The sequence below is a fragment of the Cyprinodon variegatus genome, unplaced genomic scaffold (genome assembly GCF_000732505.1).
Source record: "Cyprinodon variegatus isolate N-32 unplaced genomic scaffold, C_variegatus-1.0 Scaffold1230, whole genome shotgun sequence".
Lineage (NCBI taxonomy): Eukaryota > Metazoa > Chordata > Actinopteri > Cyprinodontiformes > Cyprinodontidae > Cyprinodon > Cyprinodon variegatus.
Genome location: NW_015151683.1, coordinates 6917 through 29809, shown reverse-complemented (window position 1 = coordinate 29809; position 22893 = coordinate 6917). Strand labels below are relative to the sequence as shown.

The 22893-nt window shown below is 36.5% G+C and overlaps 1 protein-coding gene across 4 annotated transcripts in view; it reads right to left on the bottom strand.

Annotated features, from left to right (window-relative positions):
- LOC107102280 (neurabin-1-like) overlaps nt 1-20300 on the bottom strand; it is a 34454-nt gene extending 14154 nt beyond the window's left edge. For all 4 annotated transcript variants that reach the window (XM_015401517.1, XM_015401519.1, XM_015401518.1 and 1 more), the window contains exons 1-8: nt 20146-20300; nt 15539-17480; nt 3132-3264; nt 1795-1915; nt 1544-1648; nt 1036-1165; nt 255-413; nt 103-156 (exon numbers count right to left, since the gene is read on the bottom strand). In XM_015401517.1, coding sequence (XP_015257003.1) covers nt 103-156; nt 255-413; nt 1036-1165; nt 1544-1648; nt 1795-1915; nt 3132-3264; nt 15539-17329 — 2493 coding nt within the window. In that variant the 5' untranslated portion in view covers nt 17330-17480; nt 20146-20300. The remainder of the gene's footprint in view (nt 1-102; nt 157-254; nt 414-1035; nt 1166-1543; nt 1649-1794; nt 1916-3131; nt 3265-15538; nt 17481-20145) is intronic.
- Nucleotides 20301-22893: the final 2593 nt, after the last annotated feature.

Below are 22893 nucleotides of genomic sequence, written 5' to 3'. Positions count from 1 at the left end.
AGATAGATAGATAGATAGATAGATAGATAGATAGATAGATAGATAGATAGATAGATAGATAGATAGATAGATAGATAGATAGATAGATTTTACTCCTCCTACCTTTTCCGTTAGTTGATTTATTTCAGCCACAGCAATGCTGTGCTTCAGTTGCAGCTATGGAAAGTTAGAAACATTTGACATATCGTTACCCTAATATACCAGATACTTTATCGTAAACAGATGTCCAACAATAGAGAAATTCTTTTCTGTACCTCTTTGAATTTGAAAGCCATCTGAGAGCTGTTCATTTCCCCTGGCATGAACAACGACTCAGAATCAGGCAGCTCGAACACCTCTACATTTCTTCCTGGAGAGAAATTGGACCCAAGAATTCGTTCTTCTATCGTGTCATCGTCTTCATACCTCTCCTCCTAAAAGATATACTTACTGTGAGCTCAAACACACCTTAAAGGCCTATTACAGCTTGATATTGATTAAGCCATACTCCTAGTTTTACCCTGGTCCTGAGGAAATATCTCAATCAGTATGTCTACAGCAAACAACACTGGGTTGGTCCACAGGTGTCACCTCAGGGGCTTGGCTTGGTATGTTTATGGCAATAAAAGCAAACACACTCTGTAGATAACAAGACTATGGCCACAGACTTTGCATGGCCACAAAAACTGATACTTGTTTTCTTTGTCTGCCATAATAAATTCTATTAAATCCTTGCATTGTTTCAATGTTGCAAAATTAGATGTCTACAAAGGCTTGATGGACAGAACAACATTTCATGACTCTGATGGACAGACAGCAACTGACTGAACCTTGTCCTACAGCAGAACTGTGACACATGGCTTACTCATAGGCAGCTGCTAATTTCCTGCAAGATCCCAGTGGCATTGGTCTGGGAGTGGTACAGAGGCTAATACTGCACAAATGCTTTGACTGCATTATCGTAATTACAGGATTTACTCTTGTAAACATTTTTGTAAACAGCATTAGGCAAAGTAATGAGCAATCTTTCTAAGGGTCCCTATGACGCAGACTTACCTCCTCTGTAGAGTGGTCATAAGGATCATCCAGGTCTTGTTGCTGCTGGTTCTTCTCCTGTTCAAGTGTTTCACTGATGAGGCGGGCCACCTCGCTCTGAGTTCCTGGCTTCTCTCGACCAATCAGAAACCTGTTTTGTTTTTTTACAGAGAAGAATTCTTTACAATGTAGCATTATACATGTTGCTTTGAATACCCACACTGCATTGCTTGTTGTATCCCTCAAGCTAAGATATGCAAACTAGAAATGTGTTTTTGAACAGACTTTGTAATGTGTAGGTGGTAAAATTTGCCTATAAATAATTTTCATAGTATTTTGAACAGCATGTAGGACTTTGAAGAAAAAGCAAACTTTGAAAACAACAGATCCTCTTTCCCTTCCCTAAAATATTTTAAAAGAAAAATTATTTCGCCATTATCATTTCATAGTGACATACGAAAAGGACGAGGTTGCTGCCAGCAGGATAGTTAGATTTAGGTTGTTGTAGGGGGAGAGCAGTTGAACTTACCTCACTGTGCCTTTAGTGTTCTTTAGGACAGTTGCAGCAAACAGCTGGGTCACTCCCACCAGACTGGTACCATCAACTTCCACTATCTGGTCATTCACCTGTATCCTACAGGGAAAGAAAGTAAAACCTGTGAGATGTGAAGAATGTTATAATGGGTGCTAAATTCAGGTGATAGAAAAATTAGGACAGGAGTCTAACATCTCATTAATGTAGGAGGGGGGTGAAGCAGTATACTTGGACCATTTATTTACCGTCCATCTTTCTCAGCTGCTCCGTTCTCTGTTATAGTTTTTACAAAAATTCCAAGTTTTTCCAAACCCTGATCTGCTCCCACTCCCATTCCTATGATACTGATGCCAAGCCCATTATCCCCTGGAAGAGAAAAAGGATGGTTTAGAAGAATGGATGATAATGGAGAATGCATCCCAAAAGTTTTGTACAAAATGCATTATATTTAAAAACTGCAAACATCTGAGTTATAACTGAACTGATCTGAAGTTGTAACATTAAGGTGCCAAATCCTGCATAAACAATCACATTATGAGGAAATACAATTTGTCCATTTTCAGCCTTGTGGTTTATTTGTGTTGTGGGATAGAATTTGACTTTCAACAGATAATAGGAAGGTTGAACAAAACATTTATTCTGTTCTTTCAACCTCGTAGTATGAAAAATGCAAGATTTAGAGATCTTGGGAGCCTGTATGATCTGGTTGAACTGTAAAGTGCCTTGAGATGACATGTGTTGTGAATTTGGCGCTATATAAATAAACTGAATTGAATTGAATTAACAATACTCTGAATTAAGGTGTATTGTTACAACCTGTAGAGAATAATGTCAACTATCATTTAGAAATACACTGATGGTTTTCTTCTTTAAAGCCAATGCTGATACCAATTATTTTGACGTCCATCTAACCGATTATAAATATGTCCTGACAATATTTTTGGACTGATTCTTATAGCTGATATTGCTTTTCTTTCTCCATTTACATGATAACAATATTAGTACAGCAAATACTTTAAAAGTCTTTATTTTAAAAAACAAAGAAATATTAGCAAAGGAAACATAACATTAACGGTAGCAAATGAAGGGGATTAGCACTGGATCTCAGGGCATATTTGCTAAATATAACACATACATGCATTAACTGACAAAAAAAACAAAAACAAAAAACGACAAGAACAAATGATAGTATTGACAAAAAATATATATCGGTCTACAAGTGGAACGAACAGATATGATAAGAAATACATTTATTGCCCTACAGTGAAGAAATGTAATGCAAGACGCTAAGAACAGTTTAAAATATCCAATTAATAATTTGCTGGTCTCAGTTTCTAAGCAATTATAAATCAATGTTGTACATTTTCATATGCTGTAAAAAAATGTTTGGCAAATAATAAAACAAGATTTTAAAGAAAAGGGGGAATTTACACATCTTGACATTAGTGGGCCAAAACTTTAAGACTAGAAATATTTTATACAATTCTAGTAGGAGTGCCAGTAAAATATAAATTCATTATTTTGCTGACACACTCCTCATAAATTCACTTGCTCAATACCCTAAAGGTTCTTTTGGACTCACCCTTCTCAATCTCCACAGGAAACACGTCCATCCTCTCCACTCTCTTTTCCAGCTCGTACTCTGCAGATGCTGCGACTGGGTCCACATCATCATTGCTGCGATCATAATCCTCATTGGAGAAGGTACTAAAGACCTACGCAAGTCAGAATATTAAAATAACAGTTTAGTTCAGTTTTTGCACATATAATTTTCATTTAGGGGATACTGTCCTACTGGCTTTAAGTTAAAAAAGTATGGTGTAATTGCACTCATCTGAAACTTTCCATAAAACCATTTGGTACTCATCAGCCTGCTTTACTTGCAGCCTCAGTTTAATGGCAAATGTAATAACAATAAAACATGAAAAGAATTTCCTATTGATACGCTGTAGCGATTTCAGAATTAGCATGCGGGTTGCTTAAAATATTGGATGCATCTCAAGAAGACTTTTATGGTTGCAGCTACAAAGAACAGACATGCAGTAGTGGTGATGATCATGAGGCACTGTGGAAACTGGGGCACATCTGTGAAGAGCTAATCAAACAAAGATGAATATGTGCAGATGAAAATTGTTCCTCAGTGTGAAAAAAAAAAGGAACACGTGACAAAAATATATCTTGAAGCTAAATAATTGCACAACGTCTAAACTGTTGCTGCTTTCAGAGTATAAGACTTTTATTTACAGATTCTGCTCTCATCAGAGCCCTGATCCTGCAGGATCACATTATTGCTTCATATGGGGAACGGTTCTTCAAAAGCTTGTTGGACTTTTGCAAATACCGTTTTAGGAACTTGGATGGCAAAGGGTCTTGCAAAGAAAACCGCTTCCCATTTAACATAAACATGTATGTCAGTGTTGATTTTTCAGAAACCTTCAGAAACTGGAGCTTAAAAATATCTTCTGCTGCGGCTTTGATCGTTTCTTTATACATCATGTTGATAGAGAGCAAAATAATTCTTCTCATCTTTTCCACATTTCAGACCACACTGAAAACACAAACATTCTGGAAACAGCCGTCAAACAGCACAAAAACCCAAAGCGTATTTCAAAGTCCACAAAGCTCGTTTTACCCAGTTGTCCTGGAACAAAAACTAGAGCAACCATCACAGCCATCTGAAATAAAGTCCACATAAAATCTCCGGGGGGGATTGTCAAAAATAAATTATTTTAGGAAAGCAGTAGTCATTAAAATTGTATTTATTTTCATTACTGATTTGTAATCACCTAAGTTATTTGCTGACGGGCAGGAACAGGTATAAAATGCATGTAGGCATGTAGGAATACATAACATCATCCAGTTGAAAAGCTCAAAAAGGCTTAAAGAAGAACCACAAACTCAGCTCAGCTTAGAACATGGTTTTCTACTAACATCAAATAGTGACACATTTCTGTGAAAGGCATAGTGGAGGATTTTTGCAAGTTTTTGAAAAGACCCGCCCTCTTCACTTAAAAAAAAAAAAAAAAAAAAAAGCACAAGCTCAATCCTGTACCCACTCCCGAGAGGGGAAGCCTATTAAAAGTTTGACAGCGTAAAATAAATTACAGTTGAAGGCTTTGATGGTGAAGGATACAAAAAAAACAAAAAAAAAAAAAAACATGAAAAAATCATGGCTCTGCTATGAACGAGACAAGAGTAAGTTAAACTTCGCACAAAGCTTATGTGATAATATGAGGAAAGCAGATTAGATTACAGCAGACTCCAAAAGCAGCAGATGCTCTATTAAAAAGATTAACCAAACGGAGGTTCTCCTTATTAGGATGAAAACGTGATGATTCAGTCACAGAAATTATGGGAACACTTACAGCATGTTTTGGTTCCAATGTTGGGATTGGAGGAGAATGACAACTCCAAGATATTATAGACATAAAGTTCTAAACAAAAGAGCATAATCTTTGAAATCTTCCAAGTGAACTTTAAAATTTAAATGATATGAAAGTAGAACAAAGACACATGAGTTTTGAGTAACATTTTAATTTAAACCTGTTCTGAAATTCACTTCTATTACATATCAGATATTGTGTTATTGTGTTTTTGTGCATAAAACGAGGCAGCTTTGAATGGAAAACAAAGATAATTATTTGATAAATGATGAGACAGAAATGTGGATCGTATTAGGGCTGCAACTAATGATCATCATAAAAATCGATTTATCTGTCAATAATTAATTTTTTAATTTAGCAAATAATAATCGGATAGCAAAAGGTAACTTACTAAAGAAGATTTTTTACAGAATTTAGAACACTTGAGAATGAAACTTGTTCACTAAATGAGTTGTGGATAGAGCCTACTGATGAACAAAAAAAAAAGTTTTTATATCAAAATTTTTATAATTTTGGTATAATTATTGCTCTAAGATGGATGCCTTATTAGATAATGGCATGTTTAGAGTTTCAATACTCCAATAAGGCATCTTCAAAAAACATAAAAAAAATAATGAGATCAAATGAAAAAGTTCATTGTGGGAAACACTTCAACAGTGTTTGAGAAATTAATGAAAAAAAAACAAAAATCATCCTCCTTTCAGTCTCCCTGTGATGCAGCTTTTGGATGAGGTCCCAAAGCGGGGCTGGTGGAGAATTTCCAGAATTACTTACCAAGCTGGATGTTTTAATTGGCAAAGTTACTGTAACCATAAAGGTTAACTAACTAAAACACAACATGTGCATGTAGATTCTATGAGAACTTTAAAGGTATCACACTTATTTTACTCATAGTTAGTTTTTTTTTACTGATTATTTTTTAATGTTAACCTTTGTAGGTCATCAAAAGTTTGTGGAACTGCTTAAAACTCCTCTGCTTTTAAAGTGTAATCTAAAGCAAAGATTGGCCTTGCTTGGCTAATAAAGACTGAACTGTAGGGGATTAGAATACCGATCAGACCAGTGAAACCCAACAATAGCAATAGATTTTAGCAGCACCACTTTTCCCCCTAATCTTCTCTTGGTGCATCACGTCTGGTTTTCATGCTACCGAAAACCCCCAGGCCTTAAAAAAAAAACAACTTGTTCTTTGCTGAACTCTAGTCACACAATCAGATCCTTGTTGGTAAGTAAGACAGAAATCAATTTGTTCATTAGTGTCTTCTGTCACCAGACTAAACAGATTTTCTACCCCGACTTCAGAACAAGCCCAGTCCAAAGTCTGGATTAAACTGAAACCACCTATCCAATACGTAATATCATATCTAAAAGTGATTTGGATTTTCTCCAAAGCCCCTTTAACATTTAAACCTAAACCTTAAAACTAGTCTTCAATTTTATTTCACAGACAATTACATCACGTTTAACGTTTAAGAACCTTAATAGCCTATGCCCACTCTATATATTTTAATGCATAGACAGATCCAGTCATGCCTACACCCAACATTAAACTCTTTCCATCTTACCATGCCATTTAATGCTACAGAATACCAGAGTTGGGAAATGAGTCAGCAGCTGTGAGGAAAAGCAAACCAGGGAAAACCTATCGCCAGTGCAAAAAAAAAAAAGACAGGGTCTGCCCACTGGATCAGGGAGCCTGAAATGTAAACTGAACCACAAAAAGACAACAAATTAAACCATGCTGTGAGGGTGTGGGCTGGAGCAGTGGTCTGAACAAACACCAGGAAAAGAAGCAAAAGGTATATCTCTAGTACTTCCTCTTAGTACTTCCTGTACACATGAATCTAAAATGATAAACACTCGGCTGCTATGACAATAATTACATCACAAGGAAGTGGATTGTTTTAGGAAGGAGATATACAAATCAAAACAAAAGCAGTCTAAGGCTCTAAGCTTGACCAGAACAAAACTGAGTTTTTGAACAAAGACCAACTTTCCCTGCTGCACCTCAGCTGTATTTTTTCTTTTACAAACTAGTAGACAGTACTGGATGAAATGTCACACCATGTTAAGACAAACGGTCAGACCGAGGAGTCATTTCCATTTAGCCAAGGGTGCTCTTATTTTTTTTGGCTTGTTACCGTTTTGTTAACTTTTGCAGTTTTAATTGTTCCAGGCTTTCTAAGCACAAAAGGAGTTGTCGTTTCTGAAATGTTCTGGACTGATCAATCAATCCGCAGATATTATGTAAGTGCTTAAAAAAAAAAGAAGTTTTAAAGTAATTTTCTAAAAAAAAAAAAAACAAAAAAAAAAAAACATAGGCTTGTTTTTTCCCCCGATTAAAAGTGCCTTTCTAAAATAATATATACGGCAATCTCGAAAATAGTTTTCATACTAAAGACTTAGAGTTTTTTTTTTGGTTTAATCAGGTGTATTAACAGGTTGATAATGAGAGTCAACTAGTAGAGATACAAAGTCAGAGGATGTTTAAAATCATTGAGATACAGGATCTCCAATAACAAATACATAGAGAGTGTATTTGCTAACATTTTCTACATATCACCAAACTGGGTCCTTGTTTTACTTATGCAATCCCTATTTTTTATAGATCATTGTACTATAAAGATTTGTACAACAAAAATCATCCTATGTTTTGTTGTAGCATTTCTAAAAAGGTGCTTAAGTCTTAGTTATACGGCTGTACATCCAAAAGAATCATGATGTATAATTTATTGGTATTAGGTCTAAAAATGCTGCTATATTTGTTCAGGCCACCATCACATCCGCAGTAAGGATGGAAAAAATGACAACATGAGGTATGCTTTGGATTAGCTGGTTTAATTGCGATCCACTATGCAATGTAATTAACTTGAGACAGATGATCCATCAAATCACTATCACAATATCAATATGTGACAAGTCCCGATAATTAAGGATGGCTTAGATGTATCCGACAGAAAACAAAAAAATAGGATACAGGTTTTTCTCCGCCACCATGCATCTTCCTACAAAATATTATACCACTTGGATGGACTCTTAAACTGGAGCTAGGCCATTATGAGTATTCATCTCTTAGGGGGGAAAAAAGGTTGAAAAATAAAACTACACTGATATCCTGAGGAATCAGTCATTTGTCTTTCTTCTTAAGAGTAGGTTTTTCAAAAAACAAGCCAGGGTAAGCTAAAAAAGGTTCATCTTTGAGGTATATTGCATTTAGGGGCAATTAGATGCATGTTGTGGCATTCAAAAGAAAAGTGAGACAGTGATAAATCTCTAAACTCAGTGTGGTTTGGATAAGTTGCATCACCATTGAGCATAAACCGTAATGTGAGAACAAAGGTTCGAGAAAAGGATCACATTTCCAAAGTGGTGGAGCCTATAAACAGGTTAAACAGGTTGGTCTATAAACGGTCAAACAAAAACTATATTAGTCCACGTAAAAGTGGTGAAACTCCCAACACAATTAAGTTGTTGTTTTAGTAGTGTGTTGTGGAAATGTTTTGATGATCAGAGAAAAAATTCAAAGTATTAGAAATAAGCTTATAGGGTTAATAAGCAACACTAAGCAGAGTGCATTAGTATTCTGCTCTTTGGTGTCACCCTCCAGCCCAGGTGGCTGAAAGGAAGTCAGATCTGCTTTGAGATATCTTGGCTTAGAAAAGAAAACCATGACAGCAAAGGAGTCATTCAACTGCAGATAGAAGTTAATAGTATTAAGTGCAGATCTAGAACACACTGCCAACATGTCTATCCATGCATTCTGTAAAGATAACGTAATGCAAATCATTTCTTAAAGCTGTGCTTTTCCTGCAAGAAGTGAAACATTTACAAATGAGATTACACACAAAAGGTGGCGCAGATGCATAGCAAGTAAATGAGATTACAGAGGGTGTATGCTTGCTCAGTGAGCAATACAGACAGTACAATACAATAAAGAGTAAAAATTAAACAAATAATGCAATGAACTGAGATCCCTAACCACACCTTCGGTTTAGCGTGAACACATAAGTTGGATGTCAGGCTAAATCCAATGTTGAGGCTTCCTGTTCTTTAGTAGGGGGTTGGGCAAAGGCAGCAGGTGGGAGATGCTGGCTTCAGGGTTTGACCTACTAAACTTTATTTTCTAGTTGTAATGAAAACATTCGTCAGGTTAACATTAAACAAATACATGAAAACTTTTTTGTCCTGTTTGGACACTCTGAAACGTCCAAACAGGACAAACCTGATAATAAACTTTTAGGATTTTCTTTATTTCTTGTACAAAAGCCTGAGGAAACATTGAACTCCTTCTGTAGAATAAATGTCTGTATATTTTTGATACAGTGAAGTTCTAAAAATAATGCTGCATTTTTTTAATGTTCAATAAAAATGTGACTGTAGAAATGTCATACCTTACAGCAGCCATGAAATGTTTTGGTTATGTTCTCTGAAAGGTTGCATGTTTCAAACACTTGTTTTGGCCCTGACAACATTCCTTTGGGTGCATGACTAAGAAGAAGTCATGCTTTCTCATTACTTGTTTTGGAGCTGTAAAGTACTGTAAAAAAAAAAACTGCAAGCCAAATACAAATGGCCACAAACATCTCTATTCTTTCAATGATTCACCTGCTTCCAGAAATGACTAAACTCTTACCTTTTATTACTTTACTATCAGATTTTATCTAGGGTCGTTTCATCTTTTAAGTTCCATATTGATTGGCAGGATTTCAAAGTGCAGCAAAAATCATGTTCAATGAAAAAAGTTTGAGTTGTAATGAAGTTGAGACACATTATCTATTTAGAAAACCAGTCAATTATTTAAGTGCTTCATTTAACTCTCCAGTAGTTTGAAGACCTAATTGTAAATCAATCGTCTTTCACATATGATCATTTATTTATTAACTTTTAACCCCATTTTTCCATTCCATTAATATTTCCCAAGTGAACCTGTTAAAGCTTAATGCGTCTAGAGAGTGTTTATGCGTCTAGCTTTCTGTTATTTCCAGTTTATTTATCTACCACCTATTTACAATAAATGTCACCTTAAAGGTAAAGTGGAGGATTTTCGTGAATTTTTGAAAACACCCACCCTATTTACTTAAAAAAAAAAAAAAATGCACATGCACATCCCTATACCTGCTCCAGAGGGAAAGCCTATTAAACGTGTGCAAGAGCACACACAAGCCCATTTTTCCTCGTGCACGCTCTGTTTAAAAGTTCGCTGTTTGCTTTTCTCATACAAGCTTACTTTCCAAAAGAAGATTTGCAATTTTTCCACAATGTCAGTGGAAATGGGGATGAGCATGTAGGACGGCCTTATGTAAACATATCACCAGAATGACAGGCACTTAGGTGGACCACTTATTTTGATGATCCACCCGGAAAAAGAACATCCTCCAATATACCTTTAAGAGACTTTAAAAGGTAAAATAGGTCTGATGTACATCCACAAATATATACATCGTTGAACTGATCCAGTAGTATAAAAGGGTGTAAACTAGACTGAAAAAAAAAAAGTGCATCTTCAGCCGTTAGACATTTAACACAGAAACAATGCTTGTGAGGTGACAAACACAACATCCGGGGGGAAAAGATCTCAAGCAAACAGCACAGCTATAAGGCATAATAATGAAATGTTATTGGAACATAAATATCTATTGAAATGCCTGGAGTTTAAAATCTGTAGCATTTGTTACAGATTTCCTCTGCATTTCTGTCTCAACTTAAACAAATCCTAATAACATGCATTTCTCAAATAATGTTTTAAAGGCAAAAACGGCTTCCAAACCAGTTTGGTTCTATGTAAAAATTATACCAAAGCAAATAACTACTTGAACCACTCCCTGCATCAACCACGGCCATCATGAAATTTTAAAAACAATCAGCCTGTTACATCAGTGTGAAGGAATTTGGAATCATCTCTGGGTTTTTTTTGGATTCACCTACAAAGGGGTTTATCTGAGTCACTGTCACAGAGCCTCTCAGTCCAGGTTTTGCGGTGAAGCCACTTTTCCCAGGTGGACTTGATGGTCTACATCTTAATGGTTAGAGTAAAAAATCTTGAAGATGCATCGGGAGGACCAAAATATCTTCCTTGTGTTTTTAGTTCAGCTGTGGTTTCCTACTGGAAACTCAGATGCAAGTCTTGCCTTGTTCATTATTAGTGTCCATGAACATCAGCCTTAACTGAGGCACATGAGGGCTGCAGTGCTTTATATGATGTTCTGAGTTCTTCAATGACCTGCTGGGTTAGTGATTGAAACACGAATGCTACATTGTTATGTTCTGCTTTTCAGCAATCTGCTGCAGATATGGAATAATGGATATTCACCACATTACGCAGCAGTAATTCTGTATTTGGCTCCACCGATGAAGGTTATCTTCATCAAAGTTTTCCTTTTAAACACCAATATGACTGTAACATGTTATAAGTGTTTAATTCCATGCCTTCAAAAATGATATTTCCTTTGTCAGACATCTTATCTTATCACAAAGACCTGGGATACTATGGGATCTAATTTTGCTGTGAACTACAAAGGCAAAGCACTTCCTTTCTCATTGTCAGCTAAAGCTCAAGTGGATCCATTTCTAGTGCCAAACAGTCAAGTAGAGTGTAAGTAAAGTGAGTTTAGCTAGCCAGGCTTTAGGTAGCAATGCAAGCATGAAAAATAGGTTCCCCACCAATGAGGCCTTGACCTAACAGCCAAACCACAAACGTGATGCATGTTAAGCTGTTTAGCTTGTAAATCTGATAGGAGATCGTAGGGATACTATTTTTTTTCTTAAATGTCCCAGCCAAATAAAGCGGTCTGTTGTTTGGGTTACCACTCTGGGTCAGCTTCTGGTCCCCTCTCTCAGGACCCCCTGATGGTTGGGATGGAAATTAGAAGGGATGAGGGTCCACACCCTGACATAACATGATTTGAGGGGCTGAATAAACATGTTGAAAAATGTTTTGGAATACAAGGCAGTTTTTTTTTGTTTCAATTTTTTGTTTTAACTAAATTTTTGTTAGATGGAAAGCAGTGAAAGAATATCAGTTGTGGTTAGGGCTGGTCCATAAAACCATAATGGATATCGCAATAGATATTTGATCAGTATAAGTAGAAATACATCTGACAGAATGAGCTATGATTTCAACAAACTCAGATCTAGCACAGCACTCTGGGGAAAGTAGGCAGGTGAAATGAAATGAGCCTCATCCAGACAAAGCTGGGTTTGAGTGCATATGACAAGCTTTTTTGGGGGTTAAGGGTCCCATTACGATGAAGCGGCTGCAAAACCATCTACTTCTGATATCCTATGAGGATTCTAGAGAGTCATTGAAAATGATAAGCAGCCATTTCAAATGTAACATTCAAGTTATGCAACTTGAAATCCAGAGTGAAAAGCATTTTCTAATTGCACATTTTAAATTGAATTCTAAAGAGGAATTGTAATTTTCTATTTAGTAATCCGTCATTAAATACTGGAATTTACAAATTTATTTTCAAATACTATCCTTACTATTTAAAAACAAAAATTCCTAAATCTGATTATAAATACCTTTCCTAATCACATATTTAACAAGGTAATTCCTTTTTCCCACCTTGTATTTTAAAATCCTTTTTTCCCCCATTAACTTTTTTACTTTCCCCTCTCCATTTATCTTTCCTGTGGTTTTCAGTAGTCTCTGAACCCACTGAAAACTAGTGAAGTCTAACACTTTGCTCCTTAGATATAACCAGCTCTTTTTTTTTTTTGGTTATTTTGTGAAGTGTGGCGGTCTAACCAATGAGAGAACTGGAATTGTCTTTTTAAATGTGTAATTAGGAAAGGTATTACTATCAGATTTAGGAATTGGGTTTTTAAATCTTCATAAAGAAAGTTTAAAAGAAAAAAGCATTTGCAAATTTAAATATTTAATAACGCATTAAACAATACAATTTACAATTCGTTTTCAGTTATTCTCTAGGTCCTCTATAGAAACCAGCTCCCTGAGTGGATACATTTGAAGACATACATGCAATATTGTCACATGTATAAAAGCACTTATCATATGGCTCAATAACCTCCAATTTATACAGAGCAGCTCGTCACCAAACTGCAAAAGTTTGTTTGATCTAAACCTCACCAGCAGTGGTTTTCCCAAACAAGAAGAAGAATAGCAGGCGCTTTTGTTTTTTCACAATAAAATGAATGGTTGAATATAAACAGAGGAGGTATAAATACTGTTTACTGTAAACATAACATATACAATGTAAGATGTACTTGCTTGCGTTTGAAAGCTTTTTAAATGATTAATTCGGATATACTCTGTCTGAAACTCCAGAAGACTCAGCTAGAGGCAGCAATAATCACCAGAATCAAAGATCACCTCACAAGCAGACCAGTTTGTGAGACTTAAGGGCCAAGTATCAAGCAATCAGCAACATAGGAACACCACAGAGAACACTACTCTCACCATTTTTTTTTACTCTGTACCCTTCTGACTTCCAATTGGCAGAAATACTCTGATGACTCTGCAGTTATTGGGTTAATCAGAGATGGACAAGAAGCTGAGTACAGGGAGCTGGTGAACAGTTTTGTGAAATGGTGTGAAAACAATCATATGATCATGAATATAAACAAAACAAGGGAGATGATTTTAGATCGCAGATGAAAAACAGGAACAAGTTAAATCCTATTGACACCATAGGAAAAGAAGTGGAGGTGATTGAGAAGAACACATACTTCGATGTTCACCTGGAGAACAGACTTAGCTAGAGACACAACTGTAAAGTCATCAACCAGAAGGGAAGGAGCAGACTGCACTTCCTAAGGAAGCTCAGATCCTTCAGTGTTTGCAGCAAAATGCTACACATCTTCTATAATGCTGTTGTGGGGAGTGTGATTTCTTCCGAGCAAATTATTTTAAAAAACTTTTCAGTAGGCTGAAAGAAAAATGTTCTTGGTTCTTTGAACTCCTCTAAAATCTCTGAGGCGATTTTCAAAAGAAGAATTCTTCATAAAAGAAAACGATAGACCACAGTGAGCAATGCATCCTCTTCAAAAGACTGAAAAACACCAACCAAGTGCCTTCACTCAAAGAATTCTTCAGACCCATTTCAAGACAAACCAATAAAAAAGATCCCTCCTTCCTAAGTTATCAACACCTACAGCAACTTTTAGGAAAAAAAGTGAAGGTTGCTACATGATACAATAACATTTAAATTTCTTTTGGGAATCAATAAAGTATTTTTAAATCGAATTGAGACTAGTAGACTGAAAAGCACTGCTTACGAGGCCAGACTTGCATGACAGTTTAAAAATAAATACATAAACTTTGGGTAACAGTTTTATGAGGAACGCTCTTCCACTAGAGACTCTTCTACAACCAGTCTTAAAATACAGACCAACACTGCCATCACTACTGTTCAAAAATGGCAATGAAAGCTGCACACATCGCACAAACAAAAAAGGCAAAGGGAGGTTATTCCTTTCCAAATGACTAAAAATTGTTTTGGCAGTATATCCAGCAGCGTAACTGTACAAAATATAGGAAAAACTTGCCATTATTTCTACATATTGGTGCAATTCAGCCACACCTGCTTTATTTTTTTTACTTTTTATTAGATCATTCTACTACCTGTCAGTAAATCAGGTTTGGGAATCAAAGGTAGGGAAAGTTCATGCAACTAGCAAATCAAGACTGGCATGCCAGACTCAAAGTAAAACCAGCTACATTCTTTGGGACAGTGGGAGAAATTAGCAAAACTAAATGTAATGCTGGGAAATATGAAGTAACGGTAAGGTGTACAAAAGATAGCATAATTTTTGAAGCATACTAAAAAGACGCATAGCTCATTCAAAACACTTTTTTTCTGTCCTCCATACTAAATCAATGCAAACCTACAGAACTGCCAAATACAAAAGAAAGCAACCTAAATTCGGGAAGGAAAAATATATAAAAAACATGCAGGTTGATTCACTACATCCCCGCCAAAATAAACCAAAAACACAAAAAAGAAACAACTACATGGTTTAATAATATGTTACAGATTTTTCAAATCAAATAATGCAATCAGTCCACTAAAGCATTCAGTCCAGCAAATGTTTGCTTTTAGACTTTAAGACAATCTTGCATGCTTGGAAACAGCTTAACTCACTAAAACATCCACTCAAGACGGGTTGAAATTATTTACTATAAGGTGCAACTTTTCACCCAAACACCTGACTGCAACTTTTCTAATCTGTAGCCCTGGATTCAGAGAAACTTTGCAAAATCAACACCATTTTCCAAAAATACTGTTAGTAATACATAAGCCTAGTCTCCAAACTTCTTTCTCAACTCTCATGAGATTAAGAAACTAAGCTGTCAAACCGCCCGTCTTCCTGTTAAAGATTTTATAAAGCATACATTTTTTTCTCTCTGTAGAGTGGCAGATTTTATCTGATGACATAGTTGTGCAGCTGTGACGTCAGCATAGCAGACAAAAGCATTCATTCTCAGCCTCTGCTAAGTTGTTCTCAGCCTACAGCAAACTCCCAGGTCAGACACCATCGCTGAGTCAGTGAGACTGTGGTCTATGTTGAAAGCACTGTACAACATATTTTGGTATTTAAGCCAAAAAACAAAACAAAACAGTGTGTTAGTTGTAACACTTACCAAAATGGGATCAGTGGAGAACTTGATTTTCCTTTTTGGAGGAGCTTCATCCTCCTCTGATAGACCAGGGACTTCATAAATGTCGTCATAATCCCCATCGGTTTGCTCCTCCTCCTCATCTTCCTCCTCCTCCTCCTCCTCTTCCCTGATGACCTGGTCTACATCTCTGTCATCCACAAATGCTGCATTCTCTATACCATACACCACAGGAGAGACTCTATCAAGACTGTTCTCCTCCACTTGCTTCTCTGGTGTATCATCCGCCTCCGCTGCTTCTTCATCATCTTCGTAGGTATTGTTACAATCCTGACTCACAACTAAGCCCTCATGCTCCTTCTCTAAACCACCATCTAAGGCATCTCCCTCCCTTTCATCATCTGTATCCTCTTGTGAAAGGTTCTGATGAGCAGGGTTGAGGCTTTGTCCTGTTTGAAAGCCTCTCTGTAGGTCTTTGACGCATTCCTTTTTCTCAATTACATTATCTTCAGCGATATCGTCCTCTTCGCTGTCAGAGGATTCGTTCTGTACCACCACCAGTTCGGCTCGGACTGTGCTCCCCCCTCTGGAGTCAGGCCCTGTTTGGCCAAGAGCTGGGCCATCATTACTCTTGGGTTTTTCTGCCTGTTTATTTAGCAATCCACCAGCTGACAGCAAAGGCTGTTCCTCATCCCTTGGGGGGGAACTAGACGGTTTACCTCTATCACCAACAGATGTCCTATTAAATTTATCAACAGACAAGGAGGGGAACTTGTTGTCATGGGTAACTAAGGTCGGTTGCTCTGATGAGCAAAGTTTTGGAGTTGTATTTGCCATTGAGGAACCAGTAACAATAGCTGGCATTGTTGATTTATTACCTAAATTTGATCCCCATGATCCAGATTTGTTGTCTTTATTTTTGATGAGTATATTGACTGAAGAAGAGTCAGTAGCTTCCTTAACAGGAGAAGTAGGTTTGTGTAAACCAGCTGTGGACACAAATGTAGGCTGCGTGTGTTGAGCGGTAGTGTGTTGTTTAGCCGATGCCACGCCTCCTTTCCCCACCAATGTGTTGTTGTCATCTGAGTCATTCTCTACTATATAATTTTCTAACCTCTTTGACAAAGGCCCTGCATTGAGTGACACTCTAGACACATGCCTTCTTTCGCCATCAGCTAACTCATCAGAGCAAGTTTTAGCAGGAGATGTATGAGTTTGCTGCAGTTTGGCAGCACTCTCTTTGCTTTCTGACAGTCTCCTTGTGCTTTTGTCTTCATCTGAGGTACTTCCAAGGGAGAACCGATGAACCACTCTCGTTGTGGACTGTTTTTCTGCTATCGGCTGCTCTTTGATCCCTCTTTCAAAGAGTTTTCTGGTCACAGAAAACTTCTCGGCCAAAGCCACTTTGTCAATCTCAACATCTTCCCCTTTGGGTGTTTTATCTAAATTTTGGAATTCAGGGTTTGAAGAGCTGTTCAAATGAACTCTGTGAGTGTTGACTGGGAACTGCAGCTTTGTTGGTGAACTATGTGGAACTTCAGACTTTAAAGCTGGTTTCCCTTCTTGAGACTCCTGTTGCTGTCCATCCATTTGTAGGAATATGTTCTTGATCTTATTCACTCTGGTTCCAAAAGGCCTGCCCCGCGACTCTTCCTTGGTTTCATTGGATCCATTTGCAAACGATCTGGATGTATCCTCAGGCTTTGTCCCATCGAAGGTGCATTTAATGGCATGGAAGTCAGACTTGTATGCGTTTCTATGAGGTGACGCACTTCTTAGGCTCCTCTCCCCTCCTTTGCTTTCCGTTTTGATCATTTTGGTTGTTTATTCCTGCAGCTTGGTTTTAAAACAAATGACCTCTTGCAAATGTTTTTATGGAGAACTACAGTACAAGTTCAGGCAACCATTGCCATGGGTCCAGCAGAGATTTTCTGGAGCACTGTTTTCTCGACTCAAGTGAAGTCATCTGAAAAACAACAAAAAGTACCTTTATACAAATGCATTTAAAGTACAACCTCATTATTAACAAAAATTATTTCCCTTAAGGGTCTAAAACTCTCATGTGAAATTTGGAAATATTACACTGAAAACAAGAAAAGTCTTTTAGCATCAAATGGATCCAGAACAGAACTTCTTCAATTTAACGTCAGAGAACATCATAAGGGAACATTCACTGATTTTGGCTCCCCCTTGACGACAAAAAACACTCATTTTGTGGTAAAATCCTGCTGGTCACCTGCAGTTGGACTGAACTACATTTCTGTGTCCAGTGGCTGTGTAAAATATGAACACCGATGAGGTAATGAATCCAACTGTGGTGAAACAATATCATATATCATAATATATAATATCATATGGCGATGTTGAAAATAAACTTTGGTTTGGCTTTGTACCTACTTACTCCACTAACCACTGCATTCCCTGAATATCAAACCTACAGACTTGCACAAATATATAGTCCCTTAGGGAAATTTAGTATCATCAACTTCTGTCTTTATAAGGAATGGAGAAAACAGATACAGACCCCCTCAGGCCATGACATAGGTGTCATTCAACTAGTTTTAAGTCAACATATAATCACAAAAGTTATGAAAATAATCTGAAGGTTGGAAAGCTATTTAGTGTTGGTTTAAGGATGCAATACTACCGACACATCTACATGACAACATAAAAAAAAAATCAAATAATGTCATTTGCTGTGGCTATTAAAGTCATATGGAAGTGGCTGTTCCAACGGCTGCAGTTCCGAATTCTCCCGAGTAGTGCCCGACTTTACACGAGTGAATAAAGTGAATGTGATTGGTCGATTATAAAAGGGGGCGGGATTGTTTATACAACTGAATTTACCATCAATAAAAAAAAGGTAAAAAAAATCCAACTTAAAGTTGTTAGCATCTTTTCACTATATAATTTTCTTTTTTGGACAGAGGCAAGAAATTAAAGGAAAAGCAAAAAGGATAACTTGTTTTCAAATGTTGTGATCAGTGTTCCAATAATAACACTTATAAATGTCCTCTTTTGTAGATATATGTAAAACAAAAATATCTAAAAAAAAATATATGACTTTAGATTGGCTTTTAACTGAGAATGTTTTTGTATGCTTTTAATTTTTGATTTTCATATATGCATTATGAGTACTACAAAATCAGACATTTTCAGATTTTAAGTGCCATATTTTATTTCCAAATTGTTATGAAAAGAGTTTTTTTTTTTTTTCCGACAATTCATTTTTTTTTTTTTTTTAACCAGGGGGAAAAAATCACATTGAGATTAAAAACCTCTTTTTCAAGGCAGTCCTGGCCAAGAAGCAGCAAAGTTACATAAGAAACAGAGATGCATTAAATCAAATGACAGGTACATAAAAAAACATATCAAGTAAAACAATTACAGATCATTGAGGCCGCTTCAAATTCTTTCACTTTCAATTTAAAAGTATTTAAAGATAAAAACTCAGTCAACTTCCAGTTTCTTTGTAAAAATGATATTGAACAAATCTTAATCGGCCTTATAGTTTGGATGTGTGGTGAACAAATGTCACTCCATTGTACATCTATTTGGCTAAAGACTTGACAAAATTGAATTAATTCAGATCTCTAACATATCAAAAAATCTAGTCTGAATTATTCCAGGTAACATATATATATATATATAGAGAGAGAGAGATACTTAAGATCACCTCACAAAATTATATTTTCTGATAATTTGTTTAAAATCTATACCAAACCCAGTTAAAAAGCCTAAAAAGAGAAACATTTCCTTTTTTTGTAATACCATTAATGCTTAATCAACTTTTGCCATAAATAAAATATCTCATCCGGGTACTTCACAATAGTCATTTAAGAGAAGAAAACCGACGTGCTTGGCTGATTAATTAATTGGTTTCATCTTGGCACAAATTAAACTAAATATATCCAACTGCCAGCAGATAAAGTGTTAAACTTGTCCTCTGCAAAGAGGGAGGGACGTCAGGTACGTTCAATCTATATTCAGTTTCCCCATACTTATCTAGACTTTCAAAATGCTAAAACCAAATTCCTAATTTTTAAGGCTGTAAATTATTTTTCAAAGCAATTTTACCCGTTTTTGTGTTAAAGTTGCGTAAAGTAGTTGTACTTTATATCGTATTTTTCTTTAATTAACCCCCCACAAGCTTTAAAAGAGGTTGAATTTGGTACCTTACTGCAATCCTCTGAAACTGGAACCCAAACATTGATTTAATAAAACTACGTTTAGTATAAAAATAGAAGCAGTTCAGGTGCAACGTAACACTGATTTGAAGGTTAGCTCAACAGCACAGCCGTTGAGTTCATTTGAATAGTTAACTCCTAGCTTAAGCTAAACTTCACCTCAACTACTTATGGTCGAGGCTAACTAAAAAAAAGAACCGCCTGTGGGCCTTAAATTTATAGATGAACCTGTGTTGGTACCGCTGGCAACTCCACCGTCAGATAAAGAGCGACACAAAGTTCACCTCAGTCTGTCGACACTTCAATAGAGCCCCAATGTTAGTACTTCAGCCTCCAACGATTCATTGTTGCGTTTCAAGAGCGCTTCGATTAAGTAGTTCGCAGCGGTCAAACTCAGTCTGCTGTGGAAATAAAACGTAAATAAGTAGTTTTTCTGAAACTCACCTAGTTGCTTTACCGAGTGAGACGCCGAAAAGCTCGCCCGAGATTCCAGCTTGGCTCCGGTATCAAACTTGTTCCTTCTCGCTCTCCGCCATCATTCCCCGCTCCAGCGACGCTTCCCTGCCTCCTCTCTGCACTTCCACAGAAACGTGTGTGTGTGAGCTGCGCGCGCGCCCGAGACCCGCGCGCCACAGAGTCGGGAACGCAGGGATCGGGAGCGCCTCCACATTCCAGGACTGTAACCCACTACTCCTTTTCTTTTCCCCCAACCAAGTGTTCCACCATTGCACTAAAAAAGAAAGGCGTGGGAGCGAGGTCTTAAGTGCTGTAACATAAAAGAACCCATCTTGTGTATGAAGAAAAATACCAAAAAATAACGCATATTACAGAGAATGTAAACTTCTTTCTTTTCAGCTTCGTTTAACATTGCTCTCACTGTAGATATTTTACCTTATAGGTAGCTTTAACCCTTTATTGGGCAAGTGAACGTTTTTGATCAATTACATATTCCTCAGAAATGGGCAGGGGCGGAGCTAGATGGGGGCTAGGGGTGGCCATGGCCACCCTTAGCCAATCATTGGCCACCCCTACCGTTTATTTTCTTCTGATTCAGATGTGGCAACAGTAATAATCTCAATTGGAATATTCAAAACATTTTAAATTTTCTTATATTAACATTTACAAGGAAAAACACTTTGGTTATTATGCACCCCAATATTCTAACATTATAATGAGTTCGGAATTCGAGCAGAAATAGATTTTGTGTTTTATGGGGTAATGAGAAAATGATGCGTCTCTGCAAGTCATCTAGGAGTCTTCTGTGAAATCATAGATAAATAACTATTTAAATAAAAACTTATTAAATAATCAATTTATGCTGATATTAGTACTCATAAATATGTGTAATGATTATTGATAAAAGTAGGTAAGTAATGACAATGGAAAAGATGTTTGCCCCAAAACCCAAACCTGAAAGAATTTCATCCACTATACCTTTTATTTAGAAAGCACGGATGTTTGAATATATTCATCTATTTGTTAGCTAAGGCTGTGGGAAAGTATAGTTTGTCTTTATTTAGAAAATATGGATGTTTTGCTCATTAATTTTCAGTGTAGATTGACCGTGAGGTTCTGGTTCCTATCTACTTTCGGCCACCCCTTAGTGTACATTGGTTATTGCCTGGCCACCCTTATAAAACTTTTCTGCCTATGCCTCTGGAAATGGAGTCCCCTCTGTCCCTCAGTGAGATCTAGAAGCAGCAGATCTATATCCAGCCATTCAGCAAAGATAATGCTACATTGCTGTACATTTTATTTTGGCATGTGACCAATTAGATGAGCCCTTGAATGATATATTACCTACTGTAAATGAAGTTGAAGAAAAGGTAAGTCAAGAAAAAAAGGGTAAAAAGCGAATTGAAAAGTTAAAAGGTTAATAACCCTATTTAACAATTATATTTGGGTTCTAAAAACTACAAAATGTAAGTACCAGTATCAGCAATAATGCCTCTAAGGTTATGTTGTACCAAAAAATTTGTTTCTTTTACTCGCAGAGTGTTTTTTGTGAATTTCATTTAAAAGCACCTATTTTTGTTATTTTTCTTAATATATTCGTGCAAGTTGGCAATTCTTGACATACATTTTTGCCATCAAAATATCCATATTTTTTTTTTATGTTACAAAGGTCTTTTCCTGGATTCCAATAACACTATTAGCTTGAAATTATTATTTTTAAAGTATTTCACTGACTGCCCCATAAAGGGTTAAAAATGGGAGCAATAAACAGAGTGATCATCAACTCAAGTAACCCTTAGTTAATGCATTAATCATAATGATTTCATGTTTGAAATAGTCCAGCTTTTATCTTTTAATCCTGCTACAAAAGTATTCATAGACCATTAACCTTTTCCATATTTAAAAAATTAACGTGCTTTGATCTAAACCATTTCATTGTAGCTCTGGCTCTATATTTGGGTTTGTTTTTAAGTAAGGTCAGCCTTAGTTCATATCTCAAGTCTCATACTCGCCTTTAGGACTGAACTACAACTTATTTTTTGTGGCCTGCTGCTTTTGCCTCTTAATGAAAAGCTTCCCCTCAGAATATACTGCTGTAGACCACATGACTAAGACTGCCTGACTTCTGAAGGTAACTTTTTGCACATGGATTTTCAGAATAATGTTTTTATTTTATTTTTTTTTTCAGGATGTGATTTAATAAAAAACAATTTAAAACAAATCATATAACTTTCCTTCCTCTTCAAAATTACTTGTTTCTTTCTGTTTATACCTCAAATAAAATATAAATAATCTAAAGCTAAAAAAAGTACAAACTGCTACAATTTACAACTGTTAGCAAATATGCACCAACATCTAAACAATTTGGCAAAGTTATTCCTGTTTCTGTTTGCATAACAGTTCAAGATGTCTGAAGGCCTTATAGTCACAGCACAAGAGGGATCACAGCTGCTAGAAAGGTGCAGTCTGTTACAAGACGTGTTTACAAGAGACATACCAGCGAGCTCAGTTGTTGTGATAGTCAGCGACTCTTTAAAGATATAAACAAGCACAAAAACTGGGATCAAAAAAGATGCATCTAAAACCCTATGCAGGAAGCAGGCTTGGTTCCAGTTCTGTGTTGTTTGGAACAAGGACGCCACGTCACTGAAGTTCTCATGTCCTGTTTGTTTGTTTTTTTATCTATTTGCTCCTGGACGTAATTCTGACTGCGGTGGCACTAAACCTATTTTGCCC